The 26013-nt window shown below is 35.3% G+C and overlaps 1 protein-coding gene across 3 annotated transcripts in view; it reads left to right on the top strand.

Moving 5' to 3' along the window:
* Positions 1 to 26013, top strand: part of USP43 (ubiquitin specific peptidase 43) — a 126955-nt gene that overhangs the window by 15418 nt on the left and 85524 nt on the right. For 2 of the 3 annotated variants that reach the window (XM_074225603.1, XM_074225602.1), the window contains exon 2: positions 9530 to 9661. In XM_074225603.1, coding sequence (XP_074081704.1) covers positions 9530 to 9661 — 132 coding nt within the window. Of the gene's footprint in view, positions 1 to 7179; positions 7265 to 9529; positions 9662 to 26013 lie in introns of those variants that run through there. The other variant, XM_074225604.1, reaches the window with a different exon arrangement.

Here is a 26013-nt window from a genome sequence, read left to right as displayed (position 1 = left end):
TATTTTTGGGTACTAAATTTTCCTTGATTGTTATCCTATTCTCATACTGGGGCTTGCTCAGCACATCAGAGATCTCATACCTACTTTGCAATTATAATCATAAAAAGTCACACCTCCAGGAGACCCAGTTCTTAGATTTTTGAGGCTAAAGAAACCCGAAACATTTTGAGAATTAACCAACTTTGACCTTTTCCAAAGAGTAGTTTAAAAAATCAATACTTCTTACCTGGGGGAAAAGTGTCATTGGTCATTGTGATAGTTTTCCCAGATGCCTTTTAATGGTTACTATGGTCTTTTTTCCTTCCTGTCAGTGCTCCTTAGAAAGCTTGAATGTTTGTTTTTAATATACCAAATGAATTCTTGACAAGAACTGGTTTGTATAGTTGTGAATGTTATGTAGTACCCGCACACCTCCCAGGGGAGTGGTTGTTCATTTGGACCTTGGCACTAGAAGGCGAGAGTAACAATATCTCTTCTCAAGACTTCCTGCTTATAGTCAGCCATTAGGAATTTATTGGCGTGTATAATACACAGGACGCTGTACAGATACTGATTGTTTTAGTGATTTAGGGAAAGGTGAGGATTAAATTCCTTGTTCCTTAGGGCAGCTTTAATGATAGAACCAGTACAAACTAAAGAGCATTTATTATATAGTTACACGAAATAGAAAGTCAAAAACTAAACAGCTGATTCTTTGATACTTATATTGTGGAAAACTAATATGTAAAAAAGGTCAGCTAGGTGCTATAGTGGAAAAAGTTTCAGGTCCAGAGTCAGGAAGACCTAAGCTCAAATCTAGTTTCATAGACTAAATTAGCTATGTGACCTAGGGTAAATCATTTAAGGCTGTTTGCTTCACCTTCCTCTTTAGTAAAATGAATTAAAGAAGAAAACGGCAAACTATTCTATTTTTGCCAAGAAAATCCCAAATGGGGTCATGAAAAGTCTGACACAACTGAAAATCTAACAGTAACAAGCAACAAAAATATATAAAAGAGAAATAATAAATAATGGACACGGAAGTAACATAATTATATTATATATTATATATTATAATTATATATAATTATATTTATGCTGGAAACATGGTATGATGATATCCCATTCTGTAAATCAAATGAGATAATAGGTGTCCAACCCTTTTCAGATCTTAAAGCATTAACTATACCTGTTAGTTGTTATTGGTATCATATTAAAATGGTGAACATGCTACCTGTATCTCCAGGTTGTTAATCTTAAGTAATATAAAGTTTCTGAAAATTCACAGAAGTATTTTTGTTTTTAAAATGTTTTATTTATATATATATATATATATATATTTTTTTTTTTCTTTACATAAGTTATTTCTGGGGCATCCCTGAGGCTGTCTTGAGAAAAACAATGTTGTTAAAAATGTTCAGAGATATTAGTAATCTAGCAAAAATATTTTGTTTGCCAGATGGATGATACTGTATATAATTCTCATTTCAGTTTCTGGGCCTTTGTTCATGCTATCCCTAAAGAATGTTCATGTGTGCTCTTCAGTGGAAAGCCCAGCTACACTGTGAAGCCTTTGACTACTTTACATTGTCTCTGCCTTGTCTGTAAAAAATATTCATGCCTATAAAATGTTGATTATATCAAAATGAAAGATTTTTTTGCAAGACTTGACCTCTGTGGATTACCTTAGTAGGGAAAAACTATGACCTGATACTTAACTTCATTTTTGAATCCATGTTCTGGTTGTGACTTTCCTTAACAACCTTCCATAGAGGATAAAATAGCAAAGAAATAGTTGAACATTTCTAAAACTATTGATTACATTGTGACTTGGCTTAGTCATGGAAATACTTCAACTTTCCAAAAGTCACAAATGATTTCTTCTACCCCACTATTCCAAGATACATGTAGAAATAATCTTTTATTTTATTTTCAAATATTTTCCTGACCTTAGCATATAAAATGAACATTTCCACATATGTTGTAGAATTAGAGCGAATTGTATGTAAAATTGTGAATCTGTATAAAACCGTGTATGTAAAATGGTGTATAGTTTGCTTTCTGCTTTTAAAGTATATAACGTTTATCATATAGATAGCCTACTGGTCTTTGATTTCTTCCAACCTTCCTTATGTTCTCATTGTCTTTCTGTCTGTCTGTCTCTGTCTTGGGAGAGGACCAGAGGGAAACCCCCTAATTCTCTTTGTTCTTTATCCCTCCCCCATAGGAAAAAACAAAACTCTTGTAACAAATATACATAGTCAAGAAAAATAAATCCACACATTTACCATATTTAATATGTTACATATTTCTTGAGTTTATCACCTCTCCATCAGGAAGCTGGTAGAATACTTCATCATTGCTCTATCAGAATCATTATTGATCATTTCATTAATATTTCTTAGGTCTTTCAAAGTTATTTTTCTTTACACAGTTGATGTTATTTTATAAATTGTTCTTACTTCCCTATGAATCAGTTCATATAAGTTTTTCCAGATTTCCTTGGACCTTTATCTTTTATCATTTCTAAGATCACAGTAATAGTCTATTGCATTTAAGTACCATAATTTGTTCATCCATTCCTTATTGATGGGTATCTTTTAGTTTCCCAGTTCTTTTGCCATTATAAAAAAAAGGAAATTCTATAAATATTTTTGTCCATATGAATCCTTTTCTTCTTTCCTTGATCTCTTTGTGGTCAAACCTAGTAGTGATATCATGAGTTAAAAAAATTAATTACAGTGGAGTGATTTTTTTGGACATAGTTACAGATTACTTTCCAAAATAGAGGTACCAATTCAGTTCTAAAAAAAAAATTGTATTACTGGACCTGTTTTTCTGTAGCCCCTTCAGACTTTAATCCTTCTTATCAACTTTGCTAATCAGATGGGTATGAAGTAAACCTTAAGAGTTGCTTTAATTTATATTACTGTCATCATTATTGATATACTGCATTTTTTATATAATTGTTGAGTGCTTGGATTTTTTTTCCTTGAGATGTTCTTTGATCATTTACCTATTGGGGAATGATTTTTTAATTTGAGTCAGTTGCTGATATTTTGCTTATTGGAGAGATCTTTGCTGCAAAGATTTTTCCCTGAAATAAGTTTCCTTTTTGTTTTAGTTGTTTTCCTTTTTTTCCTGTTTAAAATCTCTTAAATTTTATGTGATCAGAACTTTCCATTTTATTTTCTTATCTATTCTATCCCTTGTTTGGTTATGAATTCATCTTCTACCCTGGACCTGAGAAAGTATTTTCTTTCTTTCTAATTTGTTTTTCTAATGTGACCTTTTATATCTTCAGTCATATATATATTTGGAGGTTATTTTTGTGTATGTGCGAGATGTTGTTTGAAATCTTAACTTCTGACAGACTGTTTTCCAGTTTTCCCAGCAGTTTTTTGTCAAATAGTTAAGCCTATACTTCAGTATTTAGGGTCATTGGATTTAGTGAGACTATCATCTTTATTTGTTTCTGTATATTTTGTTCCCAATCAGCTTTTCTATTTTTGATCAGTTCCGAATTGTATTGATGATTACTGCTTTATAGGATGAGACCTGATACTACTAATCTATTCTGTAATTATTTTTTGTTTTATAGATAAATTCAATCCATTCACCTTCATGGTAAAATTAATGTTAATTGTGCATACCTTTCTATCTGCTTACATTTCTTCATCTCCTTACTCTTACTTTCTTTACGAAGAAGTATATAATAAGACAAAAGAAAGGAGGAGGGAGAGACAGAGAGAATTTAAAGGAATAAATGTGTATATGTATTCAGCACTTACAAGCATTCTGTTTCAACTCTAGTGACATTTCTCTTCTTGCCCAGACCTTAGTTACAGATTTTTACCCATTCTTTATTTCCTTTTAACCTCTTCCTTCATTATTAACTTTCTATTGGTTCTTGTTTAGCACATGACTAATCTCTCATTCTACCCAACTTTTTACTTCTTTTCTTGTATGAGGTGTTGAGCAATTAAGTATGAAAGAAGTACACACAATTCAAAGAACTGAAATATTTTATTAATTAAAACAAGAAAGCTCATAGGTTTATAAGTTAGAACTGGGAAAATTTTATAGGTCATCTAGTCCACATCCCTCATTTTACAAGTGATCAAGCTGAGTTTAATACAGGGGTGTGTGTTTGTATGTGTGTATCAGAAATGGGTGGCTGTTTAAGACCTTAAGAGTCTTAATAAAAGGGTTTTGAAAAGGTATAAAGAATTCACTTTGGAATTGTGAAAGGACTGTATAAGTTCCTCAGTTGGAAATACTGTTTTTTCAATATTTTCATCATCTTAAAGAAAATATCTCTGAACAATGAAATGATAAACATGATGAAAAATATTTACCCCACTTCTGGACAGAGAGGGAATGAACTGAAGATGAAGAATGAGAAATACATTGTTGGAAAAGATCAATAATGGAATTTGTTTTATTTCTCATGAAATTTTGTTTTAGTGGTTTTCTTTTCTTTTTTTAAATTTTTATTTTTTGCTCAATTGAAGGAAATGGGAGGGAAAGAGAAATAAAAGGTTTCTTTTCCTACACACCCCAAAAAAGAAGAAAAAAGGAAGCCAGAATCATAATCAGAACAATTTTTTAAATTTTTTTCAAATTACAAGTATTTATTTTTTCTCCTTTCCACTTCTCAGTGAGAAAGGAAAAAAGGAAAAGCAAATCTTTGTTTTAACTATGTATATACAAGCCAAAGAAATCTCCACTGACCATGTCTAAAAAAATTATCTTATTCTATATATTTAGTCCATTACTTCTCTGTCAGTAGGTAAGTAGCATTCTTTATCACAGCTCTTTTGGAATCAGGGTTGGTCATTGTACTAATCAGAATGCTAAAACTTTGCAGATTTATTCATTTTTTTATGATGTTGTTATAAATTATTTCATAGATTTTGATTATGTTAGTCTGTATCAGTGCATTCATTTTCTCTGAAAATGTTTCCTTTTCTTTGGACAAAATAGTGTTCTGTTCCATTCACACAGTTTCATTTTCCAGTTGATGATCTGGGTCTAGTTTGTAATTCTTTGCCACTTAAAAAAAGTACTGCTATAAATATTTTTGTATGCATAAGTTCTTTTTTTTTTTCTTTCTTTTGTCTCACTGGAGCTCAGGCCTTATATTGGCATTGCTAGATTAAAGCATTCAAAGTTCAAAGTTTAGTAATATGGGGGGCATAATTCCACCTTGTTTTCCAGAATCACTACATAAATTCACTGTTCTACTAGTAATGAATTCATGAAACAGGATAGTTTTTTAAAGTTATATGCTGAATTTATCATGTATAATCTGTGCCTTCTATTCTGATTGGTTGGTTCTTGTCCTTCATTATTGAAGACCAAAATGACATCACTATGTTTGAGACAAACATCAGACCAATATGAGTTTGAAATTCTCTACCACAGGTTTGGACACAAATAGTCCACCTGAACACCTGGAGTGGGTACTGTAAAGTTACATATGTCATGTTTCCTTTGAGCTGCTTCAATTCTAACTTCCTCATAGAGTGCAGCACCCTCATTGATGAGGGCATGCCATGCTGGATGGTGTTGTGCCAGTATCTCTCATGTTGCACAATCAATTCTAAAGTTCTTCAATGAGATCTTCAGGGTGTCTATTCTATAGTACATATAGAAATGCTAATTTTAACAGTTCGTAATAAAAATGAAAATGTTGAAAATGTGTCAATTCAACAAAATTTTGTAGGCAGAGATAGAAAAAGAAATTTAATTCAGAATAAGTACAGAATATATAAATTTTCTGCTTTATACTTATAAATTATCCACTTATACACATATATGAATAAAACTATAAAATGTTGTTAAAGAAAGGCAGATAATTGGAACAATTAATTGTTCATGGTTCAGTTATCCTAATAGAATAAAAATGATACTACATTGAAAAAGCGATCTTATAGAATTATATAAAAAAACCCAAAATTTATGAAGAGGAAGAAAAAATCAAGAATTTCAAGGGATATGTTGGGAAAGAGTAGGAAGGTAAAAGTCCTAGTAATACCAGAATTCTAATTATTGTGAGACCTAAAACTATGAAAACCTTAAAATTGTAGGGTTAGACAAAATGACAGAAAATATAGGTAAGACATTTTAAATTTTGTTCTCTTAAGATCTTACCTCTAACCCATGGGTGGAGCCCTGAACTGGGAAAAAGGGGAAATATTTGTGCAAAAACAGATTAGGAGAAATTACTAATTTCTTTTGTGGCCTGACAATGAAAATTGCAAAATATCAAGTTGCCAAAATGCTTCTCAAAGACTATCATCTTTGTACAATATTATTTGATGAATTGTTGTCTCTCAACATTCTGATCATTTTCTTCCTGAATTTATTGTTAACATAGGAGGAGATAACCAGGAGTTTTAATTTCTTACTTAGTGGCAAGGTGAATGATATGAAACCTGAATGCTCTCTAAAGAAATCAATCTTTTTACCAAGAATAGAGTTTTTATTTTTATTTTTTTTTGGTTTTTACAAGGCAATGGGGTTTATTGACTTGCCCAAAGTCACACACAGCTAGGCAATTATTAAGTGTCTGAGTTCAGATTTGAACTCAGGTACTCCTATCTCCAGGGCTGGTTCCCAATCTATTGCGCCACCTAGCTGCCCCCAAGAATAGAGTTTTGAGAAACTTAAGCTTTGACACTATGCTATAAAGCAGAAAGCATTAGAACAATTTGTTATCAACTAAACAGAACTAGAGGCTGTCAAACAGAAAAGCATAATGTTTAGTAAAGCTGAAGACTTCAACCACTGGCATAAAGACTTATTTGACAAAGTGGAAAATAATTTGTCAGAAATTAGATTTAGACCAATATCTTCAATCATATACTACAGTAAGTTCTACATGAATTCATGATTATATAAAAGATCACAGATTAGAGAAGAAATAAATATTTTTAATATGTAGAGTTTCAGGTGAGGTAAAGGAAAGAAATCATTATAAATGGAAAAGATTGGCAGTTTTCATTACCTTAAAATGAAAAGGTTTTGCATAAAAAAATCAATGCCAAGATGTGTGAAAGTGTGTGTGGGGGGGGGGGTGCTATTTTTGTTTTATATCTCTATATGTGAGTATACCTATTTTCATCTAGGTGGCTCGGAATAGAGAGCTGGGTTTGGAGTCAGGAAGTCCTGAGTTCAGATCTATCCTCACACAAGCTATGTGACCCTGGAAAAATAATTTAACCTCTGTTTGCCCTAATCTGCTGGATAAGGAAATGGTCTTTGCCAAGGAAACTTCATGGTATGATCAATGGAATCACAAAGAGTTAGACACAGTTAAATGACTGAACAATAATATCATGTAGTCAATATAAATGTAATATGTGTGTCTTTACTCTCCTTTCCCTCCTTTCTCTCTGTCCCCTCTTTTCTCTCCCTCTGTCCACCTTACCTGTGGGTGCTCTGTGGGTGCTTTGATAACTGAAACCTCAATAGATATCTTGAGATTTATGGACTAGATTTCATTTTTCTCTTTCCGTATTTAGTCAGTCATTTAAAAAAAAACTGGGACAGTTAACTCTTTTGCCCCATTTCATTTGTGATTTCTTGAAATACTGTCCTGGAAACCCAACTTTTATATAAAGCCTGCTGAGATTCAAAGGGCAGTATTTAACCATGCCTTAAAACTAAAGCATTCTGACTCTCTTTAATTGGGCTACTATAGGTATGTTTTGGTGGTTCTGAGTGAGAGTAATAGCAACTGTTTGTTTTGGCCAGAAACCCTGGGGGTATTCCCCTGTAATATTGTTTTGGGTTTTTTTTTTTTGGACTAGGTAGAAGAGGTCATTTTCCTCATTTCTTACCTAGCCTGAATTACTGAATGGGAGTTACCTCAGATGAACTTCATCTGCAGCAATCTCTAGCTTTCCTAAACTTTATCTTGCCACTGAACCCATATGACTTTGCACAATGTGATTCACTTAATCAAATTCATAACTTAAAGACATAACTAAATCCAAAGGAGGATACAATTCTTTCTTGAATTAAGGAGGGCTGGACACATCTTCCTTTCAAAGTCTAAAGGAGGACACATTGCGTTCTTCACAATAGTTAAGAAAATCAACCTTTGACCAGAGACAGTTGTAAAAACTTATAATAATTATGGTTATTACACTTTGATACTTTCAAATGGGAAATTACAGAAGAGATTTTGGTATATGAAAGTAATGGAATATTGTTTAAGCCAAAAAGAAAAAGAGGAAAGGAATGGATTTAAGAAAACCTTGGAAGATTTGTATATATTGATTTTTAAAAGAAATGCAATTATAAACTATCACATGAAAACATGCTACAAATCACTTATAAGTAAATGAAAACTAAAACAATTTGAGTTCTGCCCCACAGAAGGTAAAAAAGTCAAAATTACAATTATTAGAAGGGCCATGAGAGAGGTTTGGAATATTAATTTACTGTCGTTACAATTATGAAGTGATCTATGCATTCTGAAAAGTGATTTGAAACTATGCTCAAAAAGTCACTAAACTATTGCCGACCATTTGAATCAGTGATACCACTATTAGACTTCTATCTTAAAGAATTCAAAAACAGGGCAAAAAGAACTATATGAATAAAAAATATTTATAGCAAAGAATAGTAACAAAGAATTGGAAATAAAATGGATAGATACTCATCAATTGGAAATTGGCTAAACAAATTATTATATATGAAAGTAATGGAATATTATTCCACCATAAGAAATGATAAAAGACATTGATATAGAGAAAGCAAGAAGATCTTGGTTGATTTGGTATAGAATTAAATGAGCAGAACCCAGAAAGGCTAATTAATTTTAAAGAATGTAGTACATGTATATTCAGATATGGCCAATGTACCTTAATTTGTTTTGCTTTGCTATATTTATAATAAAAGGGCATTTATTTTGTGAGGTGAAGGGAGAGTTTTGTGTGAAGAGTTGGTAGGCAAGAAAGAAATTGCATAAATGATATTTTTAAAGAAATATAAAAGGAGAGGGAACAGTTAAACAGAGCCTTGCTGGGATCAACATATTAAACTATATCTAATATGCTTATGTACTCCATATGTCATATGTATTCATTGATTTCCAGGCGTCTCCAGTCTATTAGCAGTATTTTTTTTCATTATTTTGGTCACTACTATGGTCTTTAACCTAGATGGGAACCCCAACACTAGCCTATATACTGGGGGGGGAGGGGAATGATTCCTTTTGTTTTTTTTTTTTTTGCAAGGCAATAGGGTTAAGTGGCTTACCCAAGGCCACACAACTAGGTAATTATTAAGTGTCTGAGGATGGATTTAAACTCAGGTCCTCCTGACTCCCGGGCCGGTGCTTTATCCACTGTGCCACCTAGCTACCCTGATTCCTTCTTTTACTAAATACCTGTCGCCTTTCTAAGCTTAGTGACTTTTTTTTTTTTGGTTCTGTTTGTTTTTCTTCCTTTAGTTAGAGATGAAAAACTTTTTGGTTAGACTCAGTTCTTTATATACTAAAGTACTAATAGACGATTTTGTTCCTCTTTTTCTTTAGAACACAGTTTCTAAGTATGGCTCTCAGTTCCAAGGTAATTCACAGCATGATGCCCTGGAATTTCTCCTCTGGCTTTTGGATCGTGTGCACGAGGACTTGGAAAATTCATCTCCTGAGCAGACATCTGAAAAGGTGAGCCACTACAATTAAACAAGATTTGAGTATTATGTAATTTAAAAAAAATATTCTTTGGAAATCAATAGCATTGTGACCATATGCCAACAATGTGTTAGCAGCTTTTGATTAGTTGTATTGATGGAAGAGAATGTGACTTGGATAAACCAAAATGTAGAATTTTCTAAAATTTATAACTTTGGCAGGTATTTTCATTATTGAAGTTGGCAAAGTTTGAACTGGGAATTTGCAACTCTTCCAAAATAATAATGAATCACATTGTAAAGATTAAACTCTAAAGAAGCTGCTCAGTCTTATTCTTATTACTGAGTTTGGGAGCTTCACAAACTAGAATTTGTACACTTAATTTTTAGCTAGAAGTGAAATATGGACAAGAAGCTACTCTTCAGTTTATGCTTCTAGTCATCAACCTCTCCTATTCACTTACTCAGTCTATTTCTTATTATAGATAGAAGGATGAATAGATAAATAAATAGAAAGAATATTTACTACATTTTTATTATGTGCCAACAACTTTAATACAAAAAACTTACAGTCTAAAGGAGAAAGATCCCACATACTAAGAGTAAGAAAAGCAGAGGAAGTAGAGGGGAGAGGTACTTGTAAAGGTTTAGGAATGGGTGGTCCAAAAAGTGGGTAGAATTGAGTCTCCAGATAAGTGGATATGGATAACCTGAACTATAGGAACTTACCAACCAGAGGAGAGACCCCAGAGGATGAGACAGTTTCAAGGGTGAGAAGGCTGTTTTTGTGGAGGTAGGAAAAGTTCTACTACATGAGGTACTTTTAGTGTACCTTTATAAAGACAGAATGAAATATACTTATTGCACTGAAGTAGCTTCTGTTTTACTGGAAGGGTGTAGCATAGTCACAGATAAATAAAAAGACAATAATAATGTTTGTTTTTCATTTTCAAAGAAGACCACAATATCAGGGAGGTGACATCATGACAAGAACGTGAATTGGATTTGAATGAGGGAGTGTTGTACTAAGTCACCAGATTCACTTTCTCCTCCAGAGCCATCTGGGTCCAGGGGCTAGATAAGAATCAGGATGACCAGAGATGGTCCTGGATATGAGGGAATTGAGGTTAAGTGACTTGCCCAAGGTCACACAGCTAGTAAGTCGCAAGTGTCTGAAGCCTGTTCCCAGACCTCCAGAATCCAAGGTCAGTGCTCTATCCACTGTACCACCTAACTGCCCTAAGTAAAGACAATATATTGTAAATTGGGTCAGCTAGGTGGCGCAGTAGATTGATCACTGGCCCTGGAGTCAGGACCATCTGAGTTCAAATCCGGCCTCAGACACTTAATAATTACCTAGCTGTGTGGCCTTGGGCAAGCCACTTAACCCCATTGCCTTGCAAAAATAAAAATAAAAAAAAAAACCTAAAGAACCTTAAAGGAAGCAAATAAAAAGGGATTATCCCTTGGCATGGGAATTAGCCAGCACAAAGGTAGGAGGTATATCATGAAAACTTAAGGAGAGTAGGAAAAAATATAGTTAAAACTAGAACAAATAGAGTTCAGAAATATTGATAATAGCAGCTAGCATTTACCTAATACTTTAAGATTTGCAGAGCATTTTGCAAATATTCTAATTTTGGAAAGAAAGATTATTATCCTCATTTTATAGATGAAGAAACTGAGGGAAACAGGTTAAATGACTTGCCCAGGGTCATACAACAAGAAAGTTGCTAAGGTCACATTTGAACTCAGGCTTTCCCTTCACCAGAACTGCTGTTGCTATTCTACTGCCTAAAATGTCTTTGAAGTAACTGTGAGGAAGAGAAAAAAAATGAATTACATTTAGGAAATTATGCAGTACTTTTTAAGTAAGCTTCTCAATGACCACAAAAAAACACTATTTTAGTGCTAGAGGTTTTTTTTCAGTGTTTCTGAATATTTGTGAGTCTTGGAAGTCAAGTCAACCAAGATCTATTAAACACCTACTATGTCAAATACTTTGCTAAACACCAGGAATATGGAGCTCACAATCTAATGGTAGAGACAGCATACAAAGAACTATGCACAAATAAAAAGATACAGATAGGTTAAGTTGGAGCTAATATAATTTCAGATGAGGAAGGACTTTTTAAATTAGATGGGAAGGATAACAAGATAACTCTCACCCCATTGCTATCACATTAGGTAATATGACAGAAGAGGAATATGGATGTGGAAAAATTGAGTTACTAATAGATTTTTGGTGTACAACCATTCTGAAGAGTAATTTGTAACTGCTCAAAAGACTGTAAAACTATGCATATGCTTTGACCAGCAATACTACTACTAGGTCTGTATCCCAAAGAGAGAAAATCCTATAGGGAAAAAGACATATTTGTACACAAATAATTATTTCAATTCTTTTAGTGGTGGCAAGGAATTGGCAATTGAGAGGATGCTAATCAGTTAGGGAATGACTGAACAAGTGTGGTATATGATTGTAGTGGAATACTATTGCAGAATAAGGAATGACCAGTAGTATGCCCTCAGAAGAACCTGGAAAGAACAGGTTACTTTCTATCAATCTTGTTGAACAGTTCCCCATTTAATCTTTGATAAACTATAATAATTTTATTTGAGAATAGTCAGTTTTAGGGGAAATGTATACTGACTTTTGAAACAGAGTTCCTGAACATGAATTTTGTATTCCACTGACTGATTTGCCTAGACAAGTAACTCCCTTGTAATGTGCAGTTAATTCTTTGATCCAGTTCAATCAACAGAGAATGTAAACTGCATTCAAGACACTGGTTTACAAAACAATTAAGTGCATTATCTCATTTGATCTTCACAACTACTCACAGAGTTCCTTGGCTGTAGTATTATCTTTTTTTTAAAGTTTTTACAAAGCAGTGGGGTTAAGTGACTTGCCCAAGGTCACACAGTTAAGTAATTTTTATGTGTCTGAGACTACATTTCAATTCAGGTCCCCTCACTCCAGGGCCAGTGCTCTATTTACTGTGCCACCTAGCTGCCCCAGTAATATTATCTTTATTTCGTAAATAAGGAAACAAACTAAGAGACTGATTTTGTTCCTGGTTGCACAACTATCTATTCATCTCTTAGTTGCCAATTCCAATGATAGTTTCTGAATTCCTATTCTTCTAGACTTCTTTGCAGGCTTTAGCACTGTTAATCATTCTTTCCTACTTGATGCTTTCTTTCCTGATACCATTTTTTCCTCATTCTCCTCCTACCTATGTGATTGCTTTTCTGAATCCTTTGCTGGATACTTATCCTGTAACCCTAGGTGTTCCTGAAGGTTCTTTTCTGGGCCCTCTTTTCTTCTTCCTCTAGATTACTTCACTTTATTTCATCGGGTTCTATGGATTTAAGTAATATCACAATGCTGATAATTCTTAAATCTAATTTTCTTGCCCTAACCTCTCTGCTGACTACCAGTCTCATATCTTTAACTGCCTTTCAGATGGAACTGAGTGTCTGTTAGACATCTTATCCTAAGCATGTTCAAAGTGAAACTTATTATCTTTCCCCCAAACCCTTCCTCTTCCTTCCTTAGAATTTAGTCCTGTCCCTTCCATGTTATTGTAGAGGTAATGCCATCCTACCAGTCCCTCAGGCTTATAACCTGGGACTCATCCCAGGTTCTTCCCTCTTACTCCCACATCTAAGCTATTGCCCAGACCTATTGATTTCATCTTTGTAACATCTCTTGAATATACCAGCTTCTCTCCTCTGACTCTTCCACCATTCTAGTGCAGACCCTCATCACCTCCCATGTGGTCTATTGTAATAACCTACTGGTGGGTCTGTCTGCCTCAAATCTCTTTCCAATCTCCATCCATCCTTCACACAACAATTAAAGTGATTCTGAATTTCAGATCTAGTCATGTTACTTCTACTCAGTAAACTCCCTTTGCTTCCTATTGCCTCCAGAATCAAATATGAAATGCTTTGTTTGATTTTCAAAGCTCTTTATAACTTAGCTCCCTTCTTACCTTTCCAGTCTTTTTATAGCTTACTATTCACCAATACTCTGATCCAGAAACATTAGCTTTCTTTCTGTTCTATGAATAAGACATTCCATCTCTTCCCTTTGGGCTATTATATTACTCTGTAGTCTGCCATGCTTGGAATACTCAACCTCATCAACTCTACATCCTCTCTGTCCTCTTCCCCACCCCACCCCCATTCCCACCCCTACTTCTTTAAGTACAAGTAAAATCCCACCTTTTACTTCTTAAATGTATTGTATGTGTCTTCCCTCTGTCATATGTTTCCTATTATTCCTATAACTTACTTTTTTAAATCTTGGTTTGCTTTCTTTCCCCCTCCTCCCCCATTAGATTAAGGGAAGGAACTGTGTTTCACCTCTTTGTATCCTTAGAGCTTAGTCCTGTGCCTGGAATATAGTTGATTTTAATAAGTGTTTATTGATTGATTGGCAAAGTCAAATGAAAGTGCACATTCAATAAAAATCATTCAGTTATGAGGTATAACAAAGATAGCACGTATTTTAACAGCACATAAATGGTATCGTAAAGTACTATATTCTCTCACTTGGTGTGCCTCCACCAAAGTCATAAATATACTTTTCACTTCTGATTATTGAAGGGTATGCTAAAAAAGGTAAAATTTGGGTAGATCATAGCAAAATGAAATAGGTTTGAGTATGTATAGGCATTGTAGTAGACTATTTCTCTTCTAAAGTTTAGTTCTAGGTAAGGTTGACCAGGAGTTGATAAAATTTTGAGAGTCCCTGATGACATAAAATAGCAAACTAATGTGGAGGAATTCTGATCTTCTTCAGTGGAGCTTATATTTCTTTTATATTTCCCTCTGAACCATTTTATTCCTATTTTGAGTTTCAGATTTTAATAAGGAAGGAACCTGAGGCTTCTTCCTGAGGCTAGATCAGCTGGTCTTTGAGAGTGTTGGTTTCAATTTGGGGCCAATTCAGGAAATGTCTTGATCTTATAATTGTATTTATTATACACATCCCAAAGTGTAAATAATTCCAAATTTTACATTCCATTTCCAAATACTAAATTCTTATGCATTTGGAAATGCAATTTTTAAATTTTTTATTAAAGATTTTATTTATTTTGAGTTTTACAATTTTTCCCCTAATCTTACTTCCCTCCCCCACCCCTCACAGAAGGCAATTTGTCAGTCTTTACATTATTATTTCCATGGTATACATTGATCCAAATTAAGTGTGATGAGAAAGAAATCAAATCATTAAGAAACATAAAGTAAGATCAGACAATAAGTTAAGTTTTTTTTTCCCTAAATTTAAGGTAATAGTCCTTGGTCTTTGTTCAAACTCCACAGTTCTGTCTATGCATACAAATGGTATTCTCCATTGCAGATAGCCCCAAATGGTCCCTGATTGTTGCACTGATGGAATGAACGTGTCCATCAAGGTTGATCATTGCCCCCATGTTGCTGTTAGGGTGTACAGTGTTTTTCTGGTTCTGCTCATCTCACTCAGCATCAGTTCATGCAAATCCCTCTAGGCTTCCCTGAATTCCCATCCCTCCTGCTTTCTAATAGAACAATAGTGTTCCATGACATACATATACCACAGTTTGCTAAGCCATTCCCCAATTAAAGGACATTTACTTGATTTCGAATTCTTTGCCACCACAAACAGGGCTGCTATGAATATTTTTGTACAAATGATGTTTTTACCCTTTTTCATCATCTCTTCAGGGTATAGACCCAGTAGAGGCATTGCTGGATCAAAGGGTATGCATATTTTTGTTGCCCTTTGGGCGTAGTTCCAAATTACTCTCCAGAAAGGTTGGATGAGTTCACAACTCCACCAACAAATGTAATAGTTTCCCAGATTTCCCACAACCCTTCCAATAATGATCATTATCCTTTATGGTCATATTGGCTAGTCTGAGAGATGTGAGGTGGTATTTCAGAGAAGCTTTAATTTCCATTTCTCTAATAAATAATGATTTAGAGCAATTTTTCATACGACTATGGATTACTCTGATCTCCTCATCTGTAAGTTGCCTTTGCATATCCTTTGAACATTTGTCAATTGGGGAATGGCTTTTTTAAAAAAAAAATATGACTCAGTTCTCTGTATATTTTAGAAATGAGTCCTTTGTCAGAAACAGTAGTTGTAAAGATTGTTTCCCAGTTTACTACATTTCTTTTGATTTTGGTTACGGTGGTTTTGTCTGTGCAAAAGTTTTTTAATTTAATGTAATCAAAATCATCTAGTTTGTTTTTAGTGATGTTTTCCATCTCTTCCTTGGTCATAAACTGCTTCCCTTTTCATAGATCTGACAGGTAAACTAGTCCTTGATCTTCTAATTTGCTTATAGTATTGTTTTTTATGTCTAAATCCTGTATTCATTGGATCTTATCTTGGTATAGGGTGTAAGGTGTTGGTCTAATTTAAGTTTCTTCCATACTAACTTCCAATTTTCCCAGTAGTTTTTATCAAAGAGAGAGTTTTTATCTCAGTAACTGGATTCTTTGGGTTTATCAAATAGCAGATTACTGTAATTCTTTCCTGCTATTGCACCTAGACTATTCCATGGTCCACCACTTTATTTCTTAGCCAATACCAGACAGTTTGATGACTGGTGCTTTATGATATAATTTTAGATCAGGTAGGGCTAAACCCCCTTCTTTTGCCCCTTTTTTCATTAAACCCCAGGAAATTCTTGACTTTTTATTGCTTCATATGAATTTACTTACAACTTTTTCTAACTCATTAAAGCAACTTTTTGGAATTTTGATTGGTATGGCACTAAACAGGTAGTTTAGTTTTGGAAGAATTGTCATTTTTATTATATTAACTCTACCTATCCATAAGCAGTTGATGTTTGCCCAGTTATTTAAATCTGATTTAATTTGTGTGAGAAGTATTTTATAATTGTTTTCAAAAAGTTATTGAGTCTGCATTGGCAAATGGACTCCCAGGTATTTTATATTGTCTGAGGTTACTTTGAATGGGATTTCTTTTTCTAGTTCTTCCTGCTGTATCTTGCTAGACATATATAGAAAAGTTGAGGATTTATGAGGGTTTATTTTATATCCTGCAACTTTGCTAAAATTGCTAATTGTTTCCAGTAGTTTTTTAGATGATCTCTTGGGATTCTGTAGGTATACCATTATGTCATCTGCAAAGAGTGAGAGTTTTGTTTCTTCCTTCCCAGTTCTAATTCCTTCAATTTCTTTTTCTTCTCTAATTGCTGAAGCTAACATTTCTAATCCGATATTGAATAGTAGTGGTGATAATGGGCCCCCTTGTTTCACCCCTGATCTTATTGGGAATGCCTCTAGCCTCTCCCCATTGAATGCAATGCTTGTTGATGATTTCAGATAGATACTGCTTATTATTCTAAGGAACAATCCATTTATTCCTACACTCTCTAGTGTTTGTACTAGGAATGGATGCTGTATTTTGTCAAAAGCTTTTTCAGCATCTAGTGATATGATCATATACTTTCTGATAGGTTTGTTGTTGATATAATTGATTATACTGGCAGTTTTCCTAATACTGAACCAACCCTATATTCCTGGGATAAATACTACTTGTTCATAATGTATTATCCCAGTGATAACTTGTTGTAATCGTTTTGCTAAGATCTTATTTAAGATTTTTGTATGTATATTCATCAGGGAGATAGGTCTGTAATTTTCTTTCTCTGTTTTAACTCTTCCTGGTTTCAGTAACAGCACCATATTGGTTTCATAGAAAGAATTAGGCAGAGTTCCATCTTCCCCCATTTTTCCAAAGAGTTTATATAGAATTGGAACCGATTGTTCCTTAAATGTTTGGTAGAATTCACTTGTGAATCTATCTAGTCCAGAGATTTTTTTCCTTAGGGAGTTCAATGATGGCTTGTTGAATTTCTTTTTCTGAGATAGGGTTGTTTAGGTATGTAATCTCCTCTTCATTTAACCTGGGCAATTTATATTTTTGTAAATATTCATCCATTTCACTTAAATTGTCAAATTTATTGGCATAGAGTTGGGCGAAATAATTCCAAATTATCACTTTAATTTCCTCCTCATGGTTGATGAGTTCACCTTTTTTCTTTTATAATACTAGCAATTGAAATTTCTTCTTTCTTTTTTTAAATCAAATTGACCAGAGGTTTATCAATTTTATTGTTTTTTTCATAAAACCAACTTTTGGTTTTATTTATTAATTCAATATTTTTTTGCCTTTTATTTTATTAATTTCTCCTTTAATTTTTAGAATTTTTAATTTGGTATTTAATTGGGGATTTTCAATTTGTTCTTTCTCTAATTTTTTTAGTTGCATATTTAGTTCATTGATTTCCTCTTTCTCTAATTTATTCATGTAAGCATTTAAAGATACAATATATCCCCTGACAGCCTCTTAGAGTGAATCCAATAGGTTTTGGTATGTTGTTTCATTATTGTCAATATCTGGGATAAAATAATTAATTCTTTCTATAATTTGTGGTTTGATCGATTCATTCCTGAAAATGAGGTTATTCAGTTTCCAATTAGTTCTGGATCTATATCTCCCTGGCCCAGTATTGCGTATGACTTATTGCATTGTGATCTGAGAAAGATGTATTCACTATTTCTGCCTTTCTGCATTTGATCATTAGGTTTTTATGCCCTAGTACATGGTCAATTTTTGTATAAGTGCCATGTACTGCAGAGAGAAAAGGTATATTCCTTTCTATCCCCATTCAATTTCTTCTAAAAGTCTATCATATCCAGTTTTTCTAACAATCTATTTACCTCCTTAACTTCTTTCTTGTTTGTTATGATTCCGTTTATCTAGATCTGAAAGCAGGACATTGTTGTCTCCCACTACTAGAGTTTTGCTCTCTATATCTTCCTGTAGTTGTTTCTGCTTCACCTCTAAGAATTTGGATGCCATCCCCGTGGGTGCATAATATTCAGTTTTGAAATGACTTTATTGTCTGTGGTATCTTTTAGAAGGATATAGTTTCGAAACTTCCTCATCTCTTTTAATGCTATCTATTTTTGCAGCTGCTTTGTCTGAGATAAGGATTGCTACCCCTGCTTATTTTCACTGCAGCTGAAGGAAAATATATTTTGCTCTAACCTTTTACCTTTACTTTATATGTATCTCTCTGCTTCAAATGAGTTTCTTGTAAGCAGCATATTGTAGGATTCTGATTTTTAATCCACTCTGCTATTCAATTATGTTTTAAGGGAGAGTTCATCCCATTCACATTCAAAGTTATAATTAGGGGGCTTCTGGCCAAGATGGCGGAGAGAAGACAGGCACAATTCTAAAGTTTCCTGATCTCTTCCCCATCTATCCCATGAAACAAACCTCTTAAAAGAAATCCAACCCACAAAAACCCAGAAAGAAAAGCCAGGAGAAAGAACATCTACCTCAGGATTTGGCAGAATTCAGGCGGGTGAGTCTGGGCTCAGGGGGAGGATCAGCCTCGGATCAGCCAGATTAACAGCTGAGTTGGAACCAGGAGTCTGAGGCCCGGAGAGCTGGACCTGCTGGATCAGCGGTGGGGCTGGATGACAGGGGCTTGGGTCAGCGGGGGAGCCTGGGCACTGGTGTTGTTGCTGTCCCCCTGGAGCTTGGGGATGGGCTGGGGGGGAGAGTTCTGGTGCAGGAGAGCTGTGGACACCATCCCTGGGCTCCTTGGGTCTGAGAAACTCTGAGTCTATACCTCCATTGCAGCTGAGTCCTCTTCCCAAACAAACAAATGCAAACTACTTCTGCCTCAGGCCCAGGTGTGTGAGCAGAAGAACCAGCCCAGCTGAGGAATGACCTCAGGACAGGGTAAAGCCCACCATTGATTGAAGGCAAAAGAATTCAATAGCTCCAACCCCTCCCTTCAAGCAAAGGGAGAAGGCCTCAACCAAGGTCACAGACACTCCAGAGAAAGCAACCAACACCTCCTACTGGCCAGCCAGAGAAACTGCACTCAGTGAGTAAAGCCTTTAGCAATCCCTAGCCCTGGTGAACCAGCCCCCCCCAACTGAAGGTCTTAGGAAAATGAAGAAGGGTCAGCAGAAAGGTGGATCCATAAAATAATTCCTGTAAGGGAAAGACCCCAACTCAGAGAGACCTGGAACCTCTGAGGAGAATACAGTCTGGTCTCCAGCACAGAAAGACTTCCTTGAAGAAATAAGGAAGGAGCTTAAAAATTTCGGAGAGACAATTAATAGCTTACAACAAGAAAACAAAACCTTAGAAAGTACAATTGGACAAATACAAAAGGAGAATAAATCTCTCAGATCATCAATTGGACAGTTACAAAATGAGAATAATTCTCTCAGATCCTCAAATGAGCAAATGCAAAATGAAATTAATTCTCTCAAAACCTCAATTGGTCAAATGGAAAGCTCTTTCAAAAGTAGAATTGACCAATTGGAAAAGGAGTTACAAAAGGTTAGTGAAGAAAACTCCTCTCCCCAAAAAACAATGGAGTGTACAGAAACTGACTCCATGAGACAGCAAGAGTCAGTTAAATAGAATCAAAAAATAGAAAAAATAGAAGCAAATGTAAAATACCTCATCAACAAAATGACTGACCTCGACAATAGATCAAGGAGGGGCAACCTGAAAATTATAGGACTTCCTGAAAACATGGAAGAGAAAAAAAGCCTGGACTTAATATTACAGGATCTAGTGATGGAAAACTGCCCTGATATCATGGAATCAGAGGGCAAAGTAGTTACTGAAAGAGTACAGCGGTCCCCACCAGAAAAAGATCCTAAAATGAAAACACCAAGGAATGTTGTGGCCAAACTCCAGAACTATCAGATAAAAGAGAAAATCCTGCAAGCAGCCAGAAAGAAACAATTTAAATATCAAGGAGCCACAGTAAGGATCATGCACGACCTGGCTCCATCAACATTAAGGGATCAAAGGGCCTGGAATGAAATATTTCGAAGAGCATGGGAGCTTGGAATGCAGCCAAGAATCTCCTTTCCTGCAAAGCTGAGCCTTTTCTTCCAGGGAAAAAGATGGACATTTAACAAAATGGAAGAATTTCAAATATTTCTGATGAAAAGACCAGAGCTAAACAGAAAATTTGGACATCAAGCAGGAGGTTCAAGAGACACATGAAAAGTTTAAAAAAAATGTGGCGATAGAAGAAAAAAAAATGCTATCCATTAAGTTGAAACTGGCTATATTCCAGCATGGGGAGAAAAAAGATTCTCATAAATCTTGAGAATTGTAACTCTAACAGAGAGAATATACCTAGCCAGAAATGATGGACAGAAGGGGGGGGGAATACAAATAGAGGAAAGATAGCTCAGAGGGCAATAAAGAATTAGTAATCATAACCTTGAATGTAAATGGGATGAACTCTCCCTTAAAACGTAAGCAAATAGCAGAGTGGATCAAAGTTATAATTACTAACTCTTTATTGCCCTCCATGCTATCTTCCCTCTGTTTGCATTTTTCCCCTCCCCATCTGTATTCCCCAGTATTTTGTTCCAGAATACCACCCCCTTCAGTGTGTATGTCCTTCTATATCCACCCCCTCCCCTTTCTTTCCCCTTTCCCTTTTTCCCTTTTCCCTTTCCTTCCTTCTGTTAGTTTGCCTTTTTTCTCTCCCCCTCTCTTTCTCTGTCCCCCCTTTTTCCCCTTTAATACTTGAAAGATTAGATGTTTTTTTAAGTTAACTGAGTATATGTATAAGTTAATTTTAAACCAGGTCTGATGAGAAGAAGATTCAGATGTTTTTCATCTCCTCCCTTCTTCCCCTCTATTACCATAGGTCTTTTGTACCTCTTAATGTAATTAGATTTACCCCATTCAATCCCTTCCCTCTTCACCTCTCCTTCTTGTCCCCCTTTTTAGGGAGGAGGTGTTTTTAGATCATTTTATCTGAGTCATAGAAAATTCTGAGTATCCATCACTTCTATCTAAGTACATTCTATCTAATATAGTTACAAGTCTTGAGAGTTATTATAGTCTTTCTCCCAAGTAGGGTTATAGCCAGTTTCATCCATCCCATTGGATAGCAGTCTCATGGATAAGTCATGAGTGTCCATCACTTCTGGCTAGGTATATTCTCCCTGTTGTCTCTCCATTCCAAAAACTGTGATTCTAGATTTGGTCTGTTGGCAGCAGGAAAAGAGAAGAGAAAACTCATTGTCTTCTCTGTATTTATGGACAGCAGAGTAGGAACTTCTTAATCTTACGAACTACTGAAAAGGGGAATTGGATCCAGTTTTTACACAATTTTCTTTGAATATTATAGTTTTCTACTCATTCATTTCATTTATGTTGATATCATTCTGGATATTGTTTAAATGCTTCTGTTTACTTCATTTTCTATCAACTTAATACTATTTCTGTATTCATTATCTTCCCTATTTCTCAATGCAGTAGTATTCCATTATGTTGCGAAGTATAAAGTGCTTAAAAGACATACTTTCTGGGTAATTAGTCATTTTAATAATTATTCTAATAAGTAATTAACAAAGGGATTGTCATTTAGCCATCTATCATAAATTCTGCTCATGGAACCCAATCAAGGATTTTTATGTCCTTGAAGAGTGGATGTTCCAAGGTATGGAAATGAGTTCTGATTGGTTAGCAAGTAATGAAAGAATTAATATTATAATGAGTAAGGTAGGCCTATTGTAATAAGAGGACATGGCTGTCATCACTCAGTCTTGATCAAAGAAATTTATTTATACCCTTTCCATCCTGTCCAAGATAATGTAGTCAGAAGGAAGAATCCACTTCTACCTACACCTTTCTGATTAAGAACAAAATAAGCTGAAATCCATCAATTGAATCAAATTAGAATTTTTTTTTTTTACTATTTGATCAGACCTAAGTTTTTCCCCTACATTTCAAAGGCTGCCTGAATAACCAAGAGGGACTGATTTCTGAATGAGGATATAGAAAAAGGGGAAAAAAACCTTAGTCCTAATTCAGTAATTGGTTATTAAGAAAGAAATAATTATTTCTCTCAATGTTCATGGGCCAGAATTTTACCTAGCTATTTTCCATTTGGTGGGCATCTACTTTGCTTCCAATTCTTTGCTGCCATAAAAAAACTGATGCAATGAACATCTTGGCTTTGGTTGTACCTTAACTTTATTTTTGGTAATTGATCTCTGACACTGGATTCTCTGGGTTAAAGACTATGGGCATTTTTGTTAATTTATTTGTATAATTCAAAATTGTTTTCCAATTGTATCAATTCCAGGTGGCTAGGTGGCACAGTAGATAAAGCACTGACCCTGCAGTCAGGAGTACCTGAGTTCAAATCTGGTCTCAGACACTTAATAATTACCTAGCTGTGCGTGCGGCCTTGGGCAAGTCACTTAACCCCATTTGCCTTGCAAATAACTAAAAAAAACCAAACAAACCCCAAAACCCAATTGTATAAATTCATACAACCCCTTCAAAATTGATTATTTCTTTTGTCATCTTTTCCAATTTGTTGGGCATGTGGTGAACTTTGAATTTTTTATGATTTTATTGAAGGTCATGCCACAAATAAATTAGAAGGAAATCGTAAGCTTGTTACTAGTGTGGGGTTAGGGATGAGGGATGGAAACAAAAGATAGATAATGTTGACTTGTATGAACTTGAAAAGCTTCTGCATTGACAAAATTAATGTACCTAGCTTAAGAAAACAGTGATTAAATGGGGAAAAAAAATCTTTCTATCAGATTTCTTTGATAAGTATTTGGTGTCTGAGATATATACAAAACTAATAAATTCATATTAAATGAACAGTATTTTTCAATAGATAAGTTGTCAGATATGAAAAACAGTTTTTTTGTTGGTTTTTTTTTTTTAGGTTTTTGCAAGGCAAATGGGGTTAAGTGGCTTGCCCAAATCACACAGCTAGGTAATATGTCTGAGACCGGATTTGAAACCAGGTACTCCTGACTCCAAGGCTGGTGCTTTATCCACTACGCCACCTAGCTGTCCCTGAAAAACAGTTCTTAAATGAATTGGAAAGTATTCACAATTCCATTCAAGAATGCTCAATACAATAAGAGAAATGAAAATCAAAACAACCCTGAAATTTTTCCTCATATATGCAAATTGGCAAAAATGCTCCAAAATGGCAGTAGTCGATGTTGGAAGAGTTGTGCAATGATAGGCATACTTATACTTTGTTGATAGAGTTATGAAATGTAGAACTACTTTGAAAAACAACTTGAAATTATGCAAATAAAGTTCCTAAAATAGTTATAGCCTTGCCCTGGAGACTCGATCACTGTACTTAAACCTCAATGAAGTCATCACTAAGAAGAAAGTTACTCTACACATTAAAAATATTTTTAGCATTTTTTTGACACAAAGTATTTTTATTTTTACTTATTATTTTAGTGGAGCTCATTACTATCTAGCATCTCATAATTTAGTAGTTATAAGTTATCATAATATTCATTAGTGATGGGGACAGAGCCAAGATGGCAACAGGAGAAGATCCTCTATTAGGTGCTTTCTCTCAAAACTTATAAAATAAGGACTCTAAATTTTTGAGAGACAGAACCCACAGAGGGATCCAGTGAAGCAGTTCTCCAGCCCAAGGTAGCTTGGAAAATAGCAGAAAGGCTTGGCTTGATGGGGTTAGAGGGGCGGCCTGCCAGATTGAAAGAACTTCACCCTCCCAGAGGCAGCCCCAGGGTGCCGGGAACCCCAGCTCATGGCAGTGGGGGCAGTTTCCTGACCTACACCCTGGGGAGCACCGGGCACAACTTGGAAGATCAGTGGGAAGCAGGGTCTCTGCCAGAGCAAGTGCATGAGGTCCAGCCCTCAGGGCCCTCAGCCAGCAGAGTGGCCACAGCAGCCCAGATCCAGGAACTGGAAGCAGGAAGCAGAAGCCCCCAGGCAACTGAGCCTTGAGTACTCAGCCTAGGTAGGGGAGTGGATAGAGAGATCTCCCAGGTCTGTCCTCTGTCCCTGGAACAGGACTCTGGGGCTCTGACCACATTCAGATCCTGATCATAGTCTAGGCCTCCCATGGAACAGCAGGGCCCCCTCCCCCACCTCAGCCCCATGGCAGAAGGTTGAGCTTTTGGTCATTCACACAGGAGGGAAGACAGAGCCTCACACATGGAGATCCTTGTGTGTGTGTGTGTGTGGGGGGGGGTATCCCAATAATACTCAAAAGCTCAGGAAGCACTTTGAAACCAAGAAGGCTGGAGAAATGAGTAAACAGAGAAAAAAGAGGGACACCATTGAGAAATACTTTGTGATCCCAAGAAGGGTCAAAATACTCTGAAGATGAGGAAGTTCAAGCTCCTGCATCTAAAGACTCCAAGAAAAACAGAAATTGGGCTCAGGCTATGACAGAGCTGAAAAAAAGACTTTGAAAATCAAGTGAGGGAGATAGAGGAAAAATTGGTAAAAGAAATGAGAGAGATGCAGGAAAAACATAAAAAAGAAGTCAGCAGTTTAGTCAAGGAGATCCAAAAAAAAAAAATGCTGAAGAAAATAACATGTTAAAAACCAACATAGGTCAAATGGATAAAACAGTTCAAAAAGATATTGAGAAGAATGCTTTAAAAAGCAGAATTGGCCAGATGGAAAAAGAGATAAGAAAGCTCTCTGAGCTCCATTCTAGATCTGAAGGAAGCTGCTGACTTTGCTAGAAGTCAGGACACAATACTTCAAAACCAAAAGAATGAAAAATTAGAAGAAAATGTGAAGCATCTCATTGAAAAAACAACTGATATGGAAAACAGATTCAGTAAAGATAATTTTAAAATTATTGGGAACTCCTGAAAGTCCTGATCAGGAAAAGAGCCTTGACATCATTTTTAAAGAATTCCTATGGGAAAATTGCCCAGATAGCCTAGAAGCAGACGGCAAAATGGAAATTGAGAGAATCCGTTGATCTCCCCTGGAAAAAGATCCAAAAAAACCAACCCTCAGGAATATTGTAGCCAAGTTCCAGAACTCCCAAGTCAAAGAGAAAATATTACAAGCAGCCAGGACACAATTCAAATATCATGGAGCTGTAATCAGGATCACACAGGACTTAGCAGCAACTTACATTAAGTGCTAGTAGGGCTTGGAATATAATATTCCAGAAGACAAAAGAGCTTGGAATGTAACCCAGAATCAACTACCCAGCAAAACTGAATGTCCTCTTCCAGGGAAAGAGATGGACTTTCAATGAACCAGGGGAATTTCAAATGTTCCTGTTAAAATGGCCAAAGTTGAACAGAAAGTTTGATCTTCAAATACAGGACTAAGGTGAATCATAGAGAGTGGAGAAGGGTAAAATATGAGGGACTTAATGATGACGAACTACATGTATTCCTGCACAGAAAAATGATATTGAAAATACCCATAAGAAACTTCTCATTTAATAGAGCAGGTAGAAGGAGGTTTTATAGATGAAGCACAGCAGAGAGCTGAATTTGAAGATATAATATATT

This window comes from Macrotis lagotis, chromosome 2, assembly GCF_037893015.1.
Source record: "Macrotis lagotis isolate mMagLag1 chromosome 2, bilby.v1.9.chrom.fasta, whole genome shotgun sequence".
Taxonomy (NCBI): domain Eukaryota; kingdom Metazoa; phylum Chordata; class Mammalia; order Peramelemorphia; family Peramelidae; genus Macrotis; species Macrotis lagotis.
Note: the sequence above shows the minus strand (reverse complement) of the source record. Positions and strands in the feature narration are given on the sequence as shown.